Source organism: Corvus moneduloides, chromosome 13, assembly GCF_009650955.1.
Source record: "Corvus moneduloides isolate bCorMon1 chromosome 13, bCorMon1.pri, whole genome shotgun sequence".
NCBI classification, from domain to species: domain Eukaryota; kingdom Metazoa; phylum Chordata; class Aves; order Passeriformes; family Corvidae; genus Corvus; species Corvus moneduloides.
This window is the reverse complement of record NC_045488.1, coordinates 19,328,213-19,345,235: the sequence shown is the minus strand read 5'-3', so window position 1 is coordinate 19,345,235 and position 17,023 is coordinate 19,328,213. Positions and strand designations below refer to the sequence as shown.

The 17,023-nt window shown below is 46.0% G+C and overlaps 1 protein-coding gene across 2 annotated transcripts; it reads left to right on the top strand.

Moving 5' to 3' along the window:
- The first annotated feature begins 1,572 nt into the window (after positions 1–1,572).
- On the top strand, positions 1,573–17,022 carry REC114 (REC114 meiotic recombination protein). Of its 2 annotated transcripts, XM_032123305.1 has the most exons (6): positions 1,573–1,813; positions 2,293–2,382; positions 11,723–11,806; positions 14,599–14,781; positions 15,475–15,543; positions 16,802–17,022. In XM_032123305.1, exons 1-6 carry the CDS (start codon positions 1,649–1,651, stop codon positions 16,961–16,963), a joined length of 753 nt encoding a protein of 250 aa, XP_031979196.1. In that variant the 5' UTR covers positions 1,573–1,648; the 3' UTR covers positions 16,964–17,022. The 2 variants fall into 2 exon arrangements, with proteins under 2 accessions (XP_031979196.1, XP_031979197.1); XM_032123306.1 differs by lacking the exon at positions 2,293–2,382.
- Position 17,023: the final 1 nt, after the last annotated feature.

The following is a 17,023-nucleotide window of genomic DNA, read 5'->3' as shown; positions in this document are numbered from 1 at the left end:
CACAGTTTGAGAAAGCCTCGTGAGGAAGCAGTGATTAGAGAAGGCAACTGGCAGCTGGGAAGCCCACACTGTATTCCCTGTTTCATTACTGACGTCTCTGGATGACCTTGTCAAGTCATTTAATGCCTTTCTGCCTGCCTTTCTCTATCTGCAAAATGCTTAGATAAACACCTCCCTTTTGGAAACACTGTAAAACTGTTTATTTTGGAAATAGCTCCTTGGACGCTAAACTGGCTCTCAGGTGCAACATTGGATGAAAAACACAAGGGCCACAGGACATAAATGGCAATCTAATATTTTCTAATTAAACCATCTAGATTAAACCATCACAGTTTAATAGGTTAACCTCATCCCTGAAGGTTTTGTTTCAGATGAGACGGTACTTATTTTAACTTTATTTCTAAGACAGCATCATCAATGCAAAGCATACAGGTAAGCAAAAGCAGGGGGAAAAGAGCAAAAACTTTTTTTTTTTCTGCTTAACTTGACTATTTAGCCAAGTTTCATCTTGGTCAGGTGTATGCTGCTGGCAGTGGGTAATGCACAGAACTGGGATTGTAGGTACTGGGATGGTGGCACCCTCAGGCAGCCGACAGTTTAACTGTGGCTAATGGTGATGGGCATCCACAAGCCCACTGGGGTCCGTCCTGAATGGTACCTGGCTCCTCTGTGCCCCCTCAATGACCTTGACCAGTCCACGCACATTTTTATTGTTAATGGGCCAGGGTATGTACTATAAATGGAATATCTAAGTGCAGTCATGTCACCATCACTCCTTGTCCAGGGAAAGTGTACCATTACATCATTGTAGAAGCACCTAATAGCTGAAAGTGAGTAAAATAAGGAGAAGAGTGCAGTTTTGATTATTAATCCAGCTGTTTGCTCACGCTAACTAAAGCTATCCCACACACACTGAAAACAGATTTTTCGACAGACCCCAATTCAGGTACCGCAAAAAGCCCTGTTTCAACTCTGGGAAGTGAATGCCACCAAGAAATGGAAAGGCAATTGAGAACGTAGAGCAGTATTCTTACAGGGACTTGCCGCGTTTCACCTGAGGAAGGATGCGTGCTGACACCTTGGCCGGGTTCCACGGGCATGTCACAGAAGGCAGCGACAGGCAGCGACAGGCAGCGACAGGCAGCGGGAGCTCCGTATCCTCATCCTCCTCCTTGTTGCGCAGCCCCGACCGCGCTCCCTCACACGCCACAAAATGGCGGCCGCGCTCCGCTCTCCCCTCAGCGCCGAGAGGCGGCCCCGCCACATCGGCACGCCGGAGGCTGCTTGGGAGAAGGGAGAGGCTGCAGCCACGCTGCCCTCGAAGCGGGAGAGGAAGAAGATAAAAAGGAAGGAGGAGGAAGGGAGGAGGGAGCCAGGAGCTGCACGCTGCACCCCAGAGCGGAAAGAAGCGACCACAGCTCCTGCGGCCGGGCCGCCACAAGAAGGAGCAGCGCGAGCCCCCGCGCGCCTCGCGCTGATTGGCGAACAATTCCCGCCACTCGCCCTCTCCGTCTTCCTATTGGCTCGTGCTTCCCGCCCAACTCCCGCGCGCTGCCCGCCGCCGCCCCCCGGCCCCCTCAGAGCCCTCAGCCCCTCAGAGCCCTCAGCGCTCTCCAGCACCGCGCTCCCTCAGCCGCCTCATCGCGGGATGGCGGCAGCCGGCGGCGTTAGCGGCTCTGGGCTGGCTTCGGCACCGGCCAGCGCCGGCGACACCTCCCTCCTCGGCAGCGCCACAACGTGGCCCTTGAAGCGCTACGGTCGCTTCCTCCCCCCGAAGGACGGTGACGATGAGGGGCAAAACACCTCTTGGAAGGTGCCGGAGGCGCGGGGAGGGTGGCGGGGCGATGTGGGGTAACTGGCTCTGATGTGAGGCAAACACGGATAAATGAGGCCTTTGAGGTGTGTTTTTGCAAGTCCAGAGCTAAAGCAGGAATCGGGAGAGATTTTGCTTCATGAACTACTAATGACAACACATCAGAGGTAGCACAGTTAGTGGCCCTTTTTTTTTTTTTATTCCTTCATTCAGCAGTGACCTGTGGTATTAAAATCTAGAGATCAAGGCAGAAGAATCCAGAGGGTTGTTTAAAGTAGCTAAATCTGTTTATGGAGGTATAATTAGTGAAAAAATCGTTTAATGTGCCTCCTGTCTGTGGGAGTGGAGGGCAAGTTGCATTAGTGAGATGTGAATTACACACCTGCTTCTAACAGCCACCCTTTTATTTGGCACTAGACATGGGAATTGTAGATTCTGTGCTTGCAGGGCCAGATTTTCCTTTGTCTGTCTTTTTAAAGGTGTTTGAATCAAATGAAGAATCAGGCCCTCTTGTCCTTACCATTGTGGTGTCTGGCCATTTCTTTATTTCCCAAGGACGAACAGTGCTGGTAAGTTTGTCATGTGTAAAGAACATTTCTCCTTCCTGTTACCATCAGTATTAACTTCGTTTCTTTTCTCAGCTTCATCTTCTCTCCCACTGAGTGGGAACTGTCAATTTCATTTTGCTCATGGTAATTCTCATGTGCTGCTTTCCCTTCACATTTCTCAGAATAATGCTAGATGCATTATTTCCTGCTGAGGATCAGCATTTCTTCTGTAGTTCTAAAAATCCAGATTAAGAGGTAATGCTAAGTGTTGCTTATGTTGGAAGATATTTGGGGTTTTTTCATGATTGTTCTAAGAAAAGAGAAAAATGTTTAGAAATAGGTAACGCTATAATTTGTTAAATGGTCCAGCTGATTTCTTGCCAATGACCTGCTAGTGTTTTGGTTTGGCAATCTGGTTTATCAAAAGGCTTCCATATTCCATGTTGGACAATGAGGTTTAACATACAACATACATCCTTGAAGACAAAATTCAAACTTTTGTCAGCTGGTTTTCCTGCACTTGCTTAAGCATAACCAGCTACTAAACGAAAGATTTCACAATGGCACCGAAAGGAAGACTCTGTCTAGAAGGAGTGGGTTTGATGCTCATGACAAAGAAGCCCTTGCTGGAAGGTGGAATCAGGTGTGTTCACCAGTACTCAGTGGTGATAGCGAGTAGGAACTGGCTGAGAAATATGTTAGAAAGGTATTACAAAACACTGCAGTATGAAGATAACAGAGCTTGTTTAGTAGAATGTATAAGAGGCTGTGTTGCAGCTCTAAATATGTATAAGCTTATAAATTAGTTTTTACTGTACCTCTTAAAGGGTCTTAAACTTCTAGAAGTTTAAGTATAGGGGAGAACCATGGATACCCTTGAATTTTTTGGTGCCTGTGTGTCAGGGATGTTGAATAGTTAATTCATGAGCTGACAGCTGTGACTGTGGATGGCCCTCAGCTCGTATTTCGTGAGGACAAGGTAAAAAGGGACCATGGGGAAGTATTTTAGCCGTTGTGTTGAATAAGAAAAAGGAAAGAAGTATTGAAAATGTAATGGAAATGAGACTTGCTGCCACGCCTTACCAAATTCTGCTTGGAATGATTGATTCAGTGCAGGATGCTCCTGTTCCCAGTGGCTGTACCTGTTAGTTACCAGTAACTGATGTTACTCTAGGAGTCCTTGAAATAACCGTACAAAAGCTAACAGCAACTTTTAATAACTAACTGAAGTGCAAAAAAGGCACAACCCAGAGCTGCAGCCCTCCGAAGACTCGCCTGGCAAAGGCTGAATCTGGCAAGTAACAGGGCAGATAAAAGCGTGCTGTCGGAAAGGATGAGGGATCAGAAAAGCTTCTAAAAACTTGGCTGAGAAAAGCACTTTCTTGCAGCTCTTGTGTTTAGTGGCTGGTGAAGCTTTCAGGCAGCTGCTTTGCGTGAAATGCCAGATGAGGAATTTCTGGGATCTGTCAGGACTGTTCCAGCTTCTAAGAGACACTGAGATACTGCGGGAGCTATCACACAGTGCAGGAGAGGTGGAACAGACATGCTTGATAGATGTGACCAAAATATAGTACTGAGAGTTCAAAAGGGAAAAAAAAAAAAGTTGTTTTGGTTTTTTAAAAACATTTATTTTGGCAATGCTTCTATGCCAACCTTAAAGTTGACACACTAACATTTAGAGAGAAGTTGTTAAAGAAAAGTTTCACAAAGTTGGTTTTACAGCCTGTTGACTGCTTTGGGTGCACCTCTTTGAGCAGGTGTCTTTGGGCTGGTGGTGCAGGTGCCTTCTGTGCATGCAGGACTGAACTGGTGGGAGAGGCACTGGTGTGAACTGGGACCAGCTGCAGCCCTCCCACTTGTCCTCTTAAACATACCTGAGTGGCTGAAAACCCCACCAAATACCCAATCTGCTCGTTTTCACAGAATCCCAGAACAGTTTGGGTGGGAAAGGACCTTAAAGCTCATCCAGTGCCACCCCCTGGCACGGTCAGGGCCACCTTCCACTGTCCCAGGGTGCTCAGAGCTCCATCCAGCCTGTTCTCGAGCACTTCTGGGGATGGGGCGTTTTGCAGACTCATTCCTGAGATGCCATGTAACAACAAACCAACTTGCAGTGCTGCTCAGGCTGTGTTTTTGCTGCAGAAATCATCAGAAATGGTTAATCTCAGTGGTTCTATCTCCCTCCAGTCCCCAGCTGTCAGCGCTGTCACAAACCTGTCACAATATTTAACCAGGCTTTGCACAACTAAGTACAGACCGTGCTTGGAGCCTGTCACACACCAAATCCACTCACTGGGGGTCCATTATCTTGGACATTCTGTCAGAGGGGATAATGCACAACTTCTGCTCCAGGGGGAATGGATCAACTTTGATGGAATGCTGCAACTGTTGGCATGATTTTACTTGTGCTCCCATTTCCTCTTGCTGGGCTGTGTCCTTTGGGTTGCCAAGGTGTCCTCCCACACCTGTGTGCTGCCTTACTTGCATTGAAATTCCCTCTGATGTACTCACAGAACTGTTTTGTGCTGTGTTGGAACTGCATCCTTTAAACTGTTGATGTCTTGTCTTTTGATCTGTCTCCTAATCCCTGCTTTTCAGCCCTTTTGATGTGCTCCAGGCTCCTGGGTTTGAGGGAACTGGATAACAATTACTGTAGCTTTGTACCTCTGCACAGGAACAGGGTGAGGCACAAGATCTGTGTCACAGGGACACATTTCCTTCTCAACGTGCAGAACTTGTATTTTTGTACAAATTTCATTGATGAATAATAAAAGGAGGTTTTTTTGTGTGTTTCTCACCTATGAACAACTTCTGCACAAAACTGAAAGAGTTGTGAAGAAAAGGAAATTTCTGTTTTGCTGATGGCTGGATTAATATCCATAGTAGGAACAATATTCAAGAGTTTCTGATTGCTATCAAAATATTCTCTATGATGGGTGTACTTACGTATTCTCTCAGTCCTTTTAATTTTCTTTAAGCAGGAAAGTTAAGAAACCTTTTCCTTAGAGTCCACTGGCTCTTTTATGATCCGTTTCTAAGAACAATATTTATAAAATAGCAATAAAATTTTCACATATCCTAACAACTGGCTTTTTTAAGTAAATACAGAAACAACTGTTTTCCTTTCAAAATACCATCTATTCCTTGTGTAATGGAATGAAGAGGAGGGTAAATGGAACTTCAGAGCATGGAACATAAAAATCCCTGATGTGTAATGCAAATTAAAGGGTGTTTGGATTTGTTTTGTTTTGTTTTATTTCTTTTTAAGCCAAATTCTTCATTTGGAATTGAATTACATAATGTATTTTTAGGACCTGTTTTTGCTGCAGTGTTGCCTAACAGACTGCATATTTGATGGTAGAAAAACCTCATTCTTGTATACCGTAGTCAGTGGAATTTTACAGGAATATCTCAACAGCATCTCTGATAATTTCTGGCCATATTCAAGATACATCATGTTCCATTTACCACAACTCTTACTTCCTTTCCCCTCTGTATCACCACATCATGGAAATTATATTTTGGTGTTTTATTCAGTGCAATTATTTCTGGTGCTAGAATTCATAATATCCTACAAATGAAACAAATGGAAATTGTGACGAGGATTTACTTAATAGGATAAAATGAATCCAGAGTAATTGATTTGTGACCTGATCTTTCGAAGTGTAGACTAAATGTCCTTAGTGCCCTCCTGGTCCCCTCATGACTTCTAATAAGCTACCAGTGCTTAGGGTACAGTAGATTCTAACTCATTAATTAGGCAAGCATTCAGCAGGCATTCTCATGTTCCTGATGCTCTCTTTGCAGTGCCTGAAATTCAGGCACCAAATTTTGGAGATGAGATTCACAGCAGTGCCTTGGGCAGAGATGGTCCCTGTGCAATAAATGAGGGCTCCTGACAGAAACCTGGGGAGTGAGCAGGTTGCTAATGCTGCTTTGTGGTAGAGCACTGCAAAGCTACAGAAGGTTGTTCTTTTAATAAAGTTTTGTTGTCTTATTTATTACCACAATCGTAGTTCAAAAATCTCAATTTCAGTCTGTCTATTTCAACGTGCTGTTGATGTGATTGTTTTGGACAAGCTGAGTGTCCTTCTGCAGCAGCTTTCCCATTTGTGGTTCATGTCAAGGGCTTCTGCTCTTTCCTTTTCTCTTGCCCCAATTCTCCTAAACCACACGCTTAGAATATTTGTTCTAAGATTAGTGATGTCTGTTAATGAAGTGTATTTACCTAGAGTTTAATGTGTGGTGTCAATCTCGGGAAGTACGTATTTTATACTGGAAATGAAAGAATACATTATTGGGAGCATCCAGTGCCTCTCTCTGTGTCCCTGGACAAGTGTCACTGTTCTGTAGTTCAGGAAAAAACCCCAAAACAATTCAGGGTGTCACTCTGAAGTATCGAGGTTTGTCCTGAGGTGGGGGCTTACCTTTGCTGTCAGTGGGCTGTGCCCCTCTAAAAACTGGCTCCTGCCCCAGTGTTGGCACTTTGGCCAAAGCCATTCTTTGGTTGCTGAGTCCCCCCAGGGGCGGCTCTGTGTGTCCTGCATTTCCTCCTCCTTCAGCTTCCCTTCCTGTGGACACACACAGCACTCTGGTTAATGAGTTCAGCCCTCGTGTGTTCTCTGCCACGATCAAACAGGCTTAAGAGCAAGATTGGAGGGTCTAAGAGATTGAGGGTAAAAAAAGGATAATGCCGAGATTAACATCCTTTTATTCCTTACTCCTATCTGCCTGCCTTGATTGTTAGGCTTGGATGTGTTTGCAGGGACAACTTTGTGCTTCCCTCACTCTACAGGTTGTCTTGTTTGGGGGCTTTTGTGTTTTTTTTTAATTCATGTTGGCTCTTCTGATCTTGACTCGGTTTTCAAGACAGCTCATATGGCAGAAATCAAACCTTGATGGTTCTGGCCTTACTTAGATATTGGAAATAGATACAAAAATTTCTACTTCCAGGTGTGTTACAAGGTAGTAATGAAGACTGGAGTGAAAATATGTTAGAAGTTTAATTTTCACAACTTTATTGCACAGTCATTAATGAAGAATCTTTACTTTTTAAATAGAAAACTGCTTATTGTAGGAAAAAAGTGTAAAACGGCAACTCCCATTCTCTTTGGCGAAGGCAAGGAGTTAAAAATTGCTATTTTTCAGATATATGCAAGCATTTGATTTAGAATCTATGTCATGTTTCAAGCATGTGCAGTTTTTTTATTATAATAACCTATTAATAACAACATCCTTATTAAAGTGATCACCGTTGGTCACCACTTACCTGTAAACACCTTCTCCGATTTTGGTTGTTTTCTTACAGCATCTGAGTTTTGCCTGTTCTTTAATGTCCCGTTGTAATTCTTGAACATAATTCACAGGCTTTTTCTGCCTGCCTGCTCACACGTCTTTATTTTTGCTGTCTCCTGAGAGAATGGTTAATAACAGTCCTTGCAACTCCAGTATCTTGGTTCTGTTTTGTGGGGACACCTGGAAATAACATTACCATTGCTCTGGTGCCAAATTAGGTACTTCCATGAATAAGCAAGGTGTTATGCAGTATAAATTGTAATAATACCCACAATATCACAGGTCAAAAATGTGGATATTTGAGCTTAACGTGGGACACTTTAAACCTAGGCAGTGAATAATTACTCTGTGCCCAGTGTGGTGAGCAGCCCCAGGGCGTGGAGCTCTGGACAGGGTGACACAGGTGGGCAGTGCCCTCTCTGCCTGGGAAGAGTGGCAGGTTCTGAACCCATCCCTGGAGGTTTGGTGAGCATTGCAGGAGCTGGCAGGGTGCTCAGAGCAGCACAGCATCCCGCCCTTCCCACAGAAGGGCTTTCCCAAATCCCTGCGTTGGCCCTGCCAAGGCTCCGTGAGCGAGGTTTGCTCCCCACTTGCGTAGTGGTACCTTACCTTGGGAAGGGAGAGGGCTAAGGAACTGTCTCAGGTGCCTCCCTGGAAACCTGGGAAGTAGATTGCTCTGTTTTCCAGGGAATTGTGTCCCGTGGTGCTGCCCAGCCTGTGTCACAGTGGTGCAAGCCGGATGTTGTCCAAGGCCTGTAGCTTCTCCCTTGTGCCAGCCAGCCATGCACCCTGGCAGCTGTGCACTATTAATTCATACAGTAAAACTCCTTTCCTCTCAAGCTGACCTCATCCTTCCTTGCAAATACACGTTCCCAGGCTGTGGGATAGCCAGCTGAGTCCTTAATCCATAACCTGATACAATGCATACCTTCCTTCGAACTGCGAACTTGGAGAACAAGCTGGTGTATTTGCATTTCATGGGCCTGTTAGAAGAGGCAGCCCAAACTGGAGAATGTGTTTCTCTGTAGCATTCTGGGGTTTAGTTTGTCTTTTTTAATACTGGTTGTAATTTAAGGGTAGACTAGGTCATGTTTGTGACCAAAAAAAAAAAGCTTTTCCTCTTAAGCTATTGTTTACACATAGTTTTATTTGAAAACATCTGGGTCGAGCATGAGTGAATGCAAACTAACTGATGCAAGCCAGCATAGCTGAGCTGCTACACAAATACCATTTCTTAGATACAGAGTAATTTTCAGTTCAGATAGGGTTGCAGTCTAACAAAAAAACAGATAATCTATTCCTGTGTTGTTTAGCACCACAGGGTTTCTAGATGATACAATAAAAAATATTCATAAATCACACACAATACCTTCCACCACAGCTCCCAGCCCTCATTACACAGCAGGTTTCTGAATGCTGAAATGTGAAGTCAGAACAAAAGTATTTCCCAGTCAGTGCTGGACTCGATGGCTGTGAGGCTGGATCAGCATTTCTGGCTCCTGCCTCATGGCAGCTGCGGTCACATCTTGCCTGCTTCCACAACATTTAGGAAACATCTTGCTTTGTTTTCTCCTTCAGCTTAATTCCACTCAGTCCTCCCTCTGAGAAGCTTAGATTTTGGTCACAGATGTAGGAAACAGTTTTCCTTTACTCCACTTCTGTTACAAGTGGAGAACAACAGGAGTATGTGCCTAACTGAACATTGATGACCAAACTTTCAGGAAAGTGCTGCCATTTCTCTCTTCACATGGTGAACATTTGGGCTCTTGTGTCCCTGCCCCGTTCCAGGCTGCACTGTGGGGATGTTGTGGTTAATCTTACACTGCCGTCTGGCTTTGCCCCTGCCCGGCTCACTCAAGCAGCTCTGGATGCTGCCTGCTCAAGGGAACAGGGACCAGCTGCTCTGTTCCCTGCTCTGTTCCCTACTCTGGCAGCGTGGTGGCAGCACCAATCCAGAGGGAGCGCTGCTTTTTTCTGTGTCACTGCCCATGTCCAGAGCACGTCGAGAGTCAATCCATCACCTCTGGAAAGGCACACGGACTGTAATCTCAATATATTGCCTTGCACTTCCCAGGCTCTGCCCCATGCCCTCCTCCTGGGTGTTGGCAGAGATCCTCATGGCTTCAAGTGTGGCTCAGGGGACACATTTATTGCCCTCTTCCTTCTTATTGCTCTGAATTCATTCACCTGACTTCGTGTGCCCTGCTCCAGCCCTGGAGTGCCCCAGGCCGGGCTGGACGGGGCTTGGAGCACTCTGGGATAGTGGAAGGTGTCCCTGCCCACGGCAGGGGGTGGAATGGGGTGACCTCCAAGGTCCCATCCACCCCAAACCAGGCTGTGATTCTGTGAATACGGGGACAATGATTTTTAAAATGAAGTGGTTAAACTTAAATTTCAGTTAAATCGAATTTGGGGGTTGGATAATCAGGAGTACATGAATAAAAATTCCAAATGCTGTTTTTCCCCACTTGTTTTACCTCAGAAACAGGACATATAAAAGAACCTGGGAAACATCAATAAAATAAATGAGTTGGTAGGAAAGTTAAACAGTGACTGCCTTTTATGATTTCTTTCAAAACAGCTATTATTTTAAGGAGACAACATTTGTTCAACCTTCATCTCCAGTGAAAGTAAAAACACTGTAAGACCAGACTGAATATGGGAACAGCTATATTTAAATAAACAGTTGGTGTGTCTCCAAAACAGAAACTACTTGAAATGAACAGAACAAGCGCAAGCCACAAGTTAAAGCGGCCTAGTGAGGGAATGGTTTAGAATTGCTTCACTGACAGCATTTTGGGGCTTGGCTCCACCTCTCCCCATCGCTCACCAGGCGAGATCTCCCTGTTGTTTTGACCTTTAGGCCTTTCCCTGCTTAGCAAGTCCTGCCTTAGGGCGCTTGGAGTGTGTTCGGTGCAGACAGACACTGCAAGGGACTGACCCCTCTTTCCTGCTGTCAGCACCTGCTTTTACAGTGCACAGGGAAATTCTTTTCTCCCTCTTACTCCAGATCTTTAGGGAATGGTACTTCCCTGCTGGCTGGCATTCTGGAGTCTGTCATAGCAGATGTCTGCGATCCGGTCTGCCTTTGGTCCAACTCTTCACAGCTTTTGAGAGATTCCTCTGTAAAAGTGCAGTTAAAAATCTGCATGCAGTTGCTGCATGAGACTGTAAAGGCAGTGCCAGCACAGTAAAGGAGTGGAGTCACTGAGGTGATCCCTGTTCCAAAATAGAATGGCAGATGGTTTTCCAGCCTGGACCCACCTAAGATGGATGATGACTGTGGCAAACACTGCTGGCCCTCCAGGATGGACAGGACTTGTGGGGTTTGACCCTTAGGACCCCTGGAAAGCAGCCTGGGCTAAAGCCCTTGGTCACTGAAAGTATTGTGAGTTTGGATAAAACAGGTTCCTGATTTCCTCCCTGCCCTAAAATTCATTAATTGTTTGTGTTTTTCCCCTGGACTTTGCTAAGTAATGGCTCAGAGTGCCTTGGGAGACACAGTCCGTTGCCCTGGAGTTGTTTTGTGATGTTTTCACCTTCGTGGGGTGTTTTTACAGGAGGCTGAGCAGTCTGTCGAGTTTGAAGAGACTGACAGGGATGCAACTGGAGTATAAAAACAGCTTTATCCAATTACCGAAGCTGCTGCTCGGTTGCCTGAGTGCCACCTGGAGCCAAGGCCTCCCCGGGCCTTGGATAAAGCGCGGCTGTGCCATTCCCCGGATTCGCCTGCCCTCTGCTGCCCTCCCGGGCAACTTCAGCACTCAGAGCTCCAACTGCAGCTGCTTTATTCTGCATTTCAGGGACTTGCACAGCATGCACAAATACAAATGTAGAGAGCTATGGAAATTAGAACATACCTTGACACAGCGTTGTTACTGGAGCTACGGCTTTCACCCCTAGAGTGCTAAAACTTCCACAGTGGCAGCTGCTTGACAGCTACAGAAATGGCACAGCTGCAGTGACTGATCTTCATTAGGCCTTTGATTACATCACAGAACTTAAACATGTGCTCCGGGGTGTTGCTGCTTGCTGTGCCACTGGTTTGTGTCCTGCTTTATTTCAGGAAGGCTTTTCCCTGATTGATTCCCACAAGTGGCTGAAGATAGTGAGGAGAGCGGAGTGCCTGCTGCTCCGGGCACAGGCCAAGGTGGGCTGAGCTGCTTGGAGCATTCCTAATATGTAACACAAATATGGAGATGATCTCTTAATTTTGGCTAAATTTAACCATTTAGTTGTAAATTATTTATGTAAATTGGATTTTTTTTTTTACTCTAGATGTAAAGCAAGAATGGATTGAATAATGCTGATATCTTTTTTAACTGCTGATACTGACTTCTCAGACTGCTCTCTGAGATTAGCTGCTAGAACAGCCAGACTGGTTTTATTTCACAATCTCTATGCCATGGCTAACAATTAAAAAGATGAAGCAAATCTCTTCCAAGCTGCCTCTGAGTCAGAGTGCACTTCAGCAAACAAACTCTCTAACCAAGCAATTATTGAGCCATTTTGTGGCTCCTGGCACAGCAGCAGCAGGCTAAGGTTAAGGTACTCAGTGGTCAAGGAAGCAACATGGACATGGGTTGCCGGTCTCCCACTCAGCTCTCCTGATGAAAAGTGGTTGGTTTGCCTTTAAATAATCAAACAGCACATTCTTGTTGCCAGTTTATATAAAAATCTCAGGTATTTTGTTCTTAGATGAACTCTGATACTCTGTAAGTGCCTTAGTGTTTTAAATTCATGAGTTATGCCTGAAACCAAAACACCTCTGCACTCTGCTTTCTATCAGCTTGTTAGAAAACCTGGAAAACCTGAAGAGAGCTGGGGCAGGAATTAGTTCTGATGAACCAGCAGGTTATTCCCAGTTACCAGAGCCAGCCCCCAGTGCAGCATTAAGGGATTCTGCTGCTCCTCACCAGCCAGACAAAACCAACCTCCCGCTCACTGCGAGGCTCGAGCAAAGCTCTGAGGGGCAGTTCAGGAAAGGAGGAATATTAACAGAGTCGGAAATGAATATGGTGCATCTCAATGTTTACTTACTGTAAACTCACACAGCTTCAGCTGGATTTAGTGGCACTGCGGTGCTTCTACCACACAGCTGCTCTGCTTTATATCCCAACAGCGGCCGTAGCTTCTGTGCTCATCTTCATGATCAATTTCTGCTTTATCTTGGACTTGTTTTTTGGAAGTCATTAATACTGCATTTACAGTGGAGCTTACTCATCACTTCAACCATGCCTTCAGTAGGGCACTGTGGACTCTTAGCCAGCAGAATGAGTTTCAAAACTACGAACAGGAGCAAGGGGAATGTTTTTAATATTTTTGCAGTAAATCATTCCCCTTCATACTGTTCTCCTTGAGCTCAGCATGGAAGAAGTGTAAATTTAATGATTCTGTGACCTCAGGGTTCTTTAATAGTTCGGGTGTGACTGCCCAGTCCTCAGTTTATGCTACAAACCTTGACATATCACAGCTCTCTTTCCACAGAGGAACAATGTTTAATTTTCGAAATCCACTGTTGTTTATAAATGGCAAACTAAAGTATTTAACAGTCCTTGTGAGAAGCCTGAGGGAGTCCAAACAGCTCAGCCTCAAAATTCATTTGGGGATCTAAGCAAGCAACTGCTCTTTGAAAGTGTCCTAAAGAAACTCCACCTAAGTTCCCTTTTTGTCACTGAAATCAGAACTCACCTATCTGGCATCCCACAGCTCAGTGCCCGGGTCTGTGAGGCTGCCCCAGTTCCTTAATTAATGAGGGTAAATCTAACTGGGCAATTGAGTGCTACACTCCACATTAGTTTGACATTTTTCCCTTTAAAAGGCACTGAGACAAGTTTTTGTGGTTACCCTGCCCTAAAAGTCTTTTTATGTGATTCAAACATCTTCAAGCAGCAGGCATGTAAACACAGGGGCTGTCAGGAAGAGCTGGCTCATTTCTGAGACAGGAGCTGTAAAGTGAGAGGTGTCCCCGCACTGGCGTTCCAGCAGCGTGGAATTAGAAATGGGCACTGAGAATGGGTTTGACATTGGAACCTCAGGAAGACCTAAATAAGCCAGGCTGGGCCAAGGAGAAGTTGCTGGTTTCCTAGTACTTTAAGTGTTTTAAATTTGAAATTTCAAGATCAAACAGAAAGTCCCATTAATTCACTCTCTAAACGCTGAATATGCACCCGCCTTACGTCAGCTCAAGGTGCTCAGGCCAAGCTTATCAGACACCGCAGACTCTCCCATCCCCATTTCAGGGCAGTTTGCTGAAACTGGGGCACTTACTAAAAACATCTATTATGGTACAGCCCAAAAACCTACTCTGGGGGGTCAGAGCTATCTGGGTTTTTTAAATAATTTTTAGTACTATTTCACTCTTTAAAGTAATGCATTTGAATTTCCTGCACTCCTAATCAGTGTGTTGGTTTAGCTACACACAGGCAGACCAGGTGGGCTTGAGTTTGATGCATCAGGAACACGACTCCTAACTGGAGCGTGCCCTTCCCTGAACTTCTAGTTTGGCCCCAGAGTTAACTTCTGCTTACTGTAGTGTCATTTTTTGTCACAAGTAACTGTGCAGAGCTGGCACACCCTTACAGGATACTTCCTGCAGCAACAATAAAACTTCATTTTCCTGCCACATGTGGAAACTGAGTCCTGGCAAGGCTTGTCCACTTGGCTAAACCTTGAATTAGTGACAGGTGGCCCCGCATCACTTACCCTTTCCTTGCATATTTTTATCTGATTTTCAAATTGGCAGTCACAATCTTCTGGTTAAGCTGCTGGGAAAAATGAAAATACAGTAGGGAAAACTTGTTTCCTTGTTTTTAAATTGGTGCAGTGATCCAAGAATCTAATCTACTGCCTTCTTCCCAACTTCAACAAAGAGGGATTTAATTAAATCGGAGTCGTTTGAGGGGATTCTGAGTTAATTGATTTCCCTGTGCTTCTGAGCAGAACGAGTGCCGCATGTTCCGTGTGCAGTTCGGGGGGAGCTCCAGGGAGGAGATGCAGGAGCACTGCTGCAGCTGTGTCCAGAAACTCAGCGAGTACGTCCTGGTGCAAGGGGCTGAGGACCAGAGCCAGCAGCTGTGCCATGGCCTCAGCCAGGACACCCAGCGCATGGACACTGAGCACGCAGTAAGTGACTGACCACACACACCCAGCACCAGTCAGCTCTGACTGGCAGAGCTGGACGGGCCAAGTTTCTCACAGCTGTGAGACTGCATGAAACAGGAGTTGGGAAATGAGTTATACAGGGTAAAAACCAATCAGAGCCACAAAGTAACCCGGGATCCTGGCTCCCTTCTGTGTTTACCTGCTCCTGGTTTGCAGTGCTAGTAACTGCTACAACTGCCTCTTTACAGTTTGAGCCTAACCTGGCACATCTAAAAGCAATCTCAGGAGGAACAGAATGCTTCCCCTCTCCAGGATAAACTCCTGAGGTAACTGGAAAAGGCAAAGGCAGACAGCGTTTTCCAGGGTGATTATTCCTAAATCTCTGCTCTCCTGGCTGTTTAGATCCATGGGAAGGAAGCAGTGTGCTCCTGTGAGCACCCATACACAGCATCCTTTGAAGTTACTCCTAGGAAATAGTTTATAACTGCAGTTTAGCCATGAACTAACGGGCCTGTAGCTAAACTGTCATGTCTTTCCTTTTTGAAGACTGGAGCAGATGTGCATGCAGGTTCCATAAAAAGATGCCTTTTTACTGCAGAAGGTAGCTGAGCACATTCCCTTCCCGTCAGCGCTAAAAATGGAACTGCTTCCCTCCCTGCACATACCCACACTCTGCTTGGTAACAAGCCCTTATTTGCATTTGGTATTTTCTAGCCAGATGAGCCTCTCCTAGATTCCTGCACAAGCCTTGGAGAAAGAAGATCTGTAGCACAGCTAGCACAGGTAAAAAATAAACATGTCCTGTTTAGATCCCGTAACTGAGTCTGAGAACGAGCCATCTCAGATTCCATAAGCATCTGGGAAATGCCTTCCCTGAACATCAGGATGCCATCACCCACGCCAGCAAAACACTGGATCTGTGTAATGGTCCGGAGCCAGGGAATAGGCAGCAAAACAAGGTGTTAGGTGGTGTAATCACCCCATTTGAACAGGAACAAATGACACACCGAGAGCAAAGAAATAGCCAGAGGCAACATCCAAGTGAATGGCTCTGGCCCTGGTTTGATTCTCCAGAAAGGACCTGTGCAGTTCAGAGCTGAACCCTGAAAATATCAATCAGGGAACCAAAGAGTATCTCACCTGTCCCTGCCCTCTGACAGTTTGAAGCCATTCCCCCTTGTCCTGTCCCTCCATCCCTTGTTCCCAGTCCCTCCCCAGCTCTCTGGGAGCCCCTTTAGGCCCTGCAAGGGGCTCTGGTGTTTCCCTGGACCCTTCTCAGCCCTGACCCACAGCAGAGGATCCCCATATTCCATGGACAGCTTCACTGAGCAGTTCTGGGTAAATACCTGAAGTCAGCTGTTGCTCATTTGCTGGGAATTTGGGCCGGTGCAGCAGCAGATGAGCAGAAAATCCTGCTCTTTTCTGGTTTTGTGCTTTCTGTCTTTCTCACCCTTCTTTCACAGTCACTGGCTGAGCACAGAATCCCAAACTGGTTTGGATTGGAAGGGACCTTAAAGGTCACCTCATTCCGACCCCAGTGCCACGATGCCCAGAGTTCTCCCACCACCATGGGAAAAAGCTGGGAGAGGGAGTTAAACGGGGACGAAAAGGATGTTTTAACATAAAAGCCCCATCCTTTACTTCTAAGAGACATTTGGCTAAACAAAAAGCTTGGAAGTGCACACTTGGTTATCCCTACAAAATCCATGTGGCAGTACGTACACCTTATAAAGAGTGTACACTGATTACAGAACGCCTACCCACCAGGAAGCCACGGTACCCAGGAAATTGGCATTGCCAGGGTAAATTCCCAGCTGAAACAATGTCAGGGGAATGTGACACTGTGTAAAAGCTACACTGCAATCAGATCTGGGCATCGGAGAAAAGCTCGCGTACAGAAAGCACAGCTGACCACTGGCCTTCTCCAAGAGCATCAAAGGCAGGCAGCTCCATGTTTCTCCAGCACCAAGGAGAGCTGGGGCATGGCTGTGGTGTTGTGGCCGAGGTCAGGCCACCTTCCTTCCCAACCCTCCATTCGCAGCTGGTGCTGCGGCAGCAGCCGGAGCTGCCCCCGGCACTGCAGCACCCGGCGTGGAGCGCCCGGGAGCTGGGGCCCTTCATCCGCCTCTGCCTCATGGACCAGCACTTCCCAGCCTTCGTGGAGGACGTGGAGAAGGAGCTGCTCAAACTCGCCGAAGAATGAGGCACACTCAGTGCTCCTTGACACAGCTCTGGTGATTAAAGGTTGGAAATCAAGGCCTAC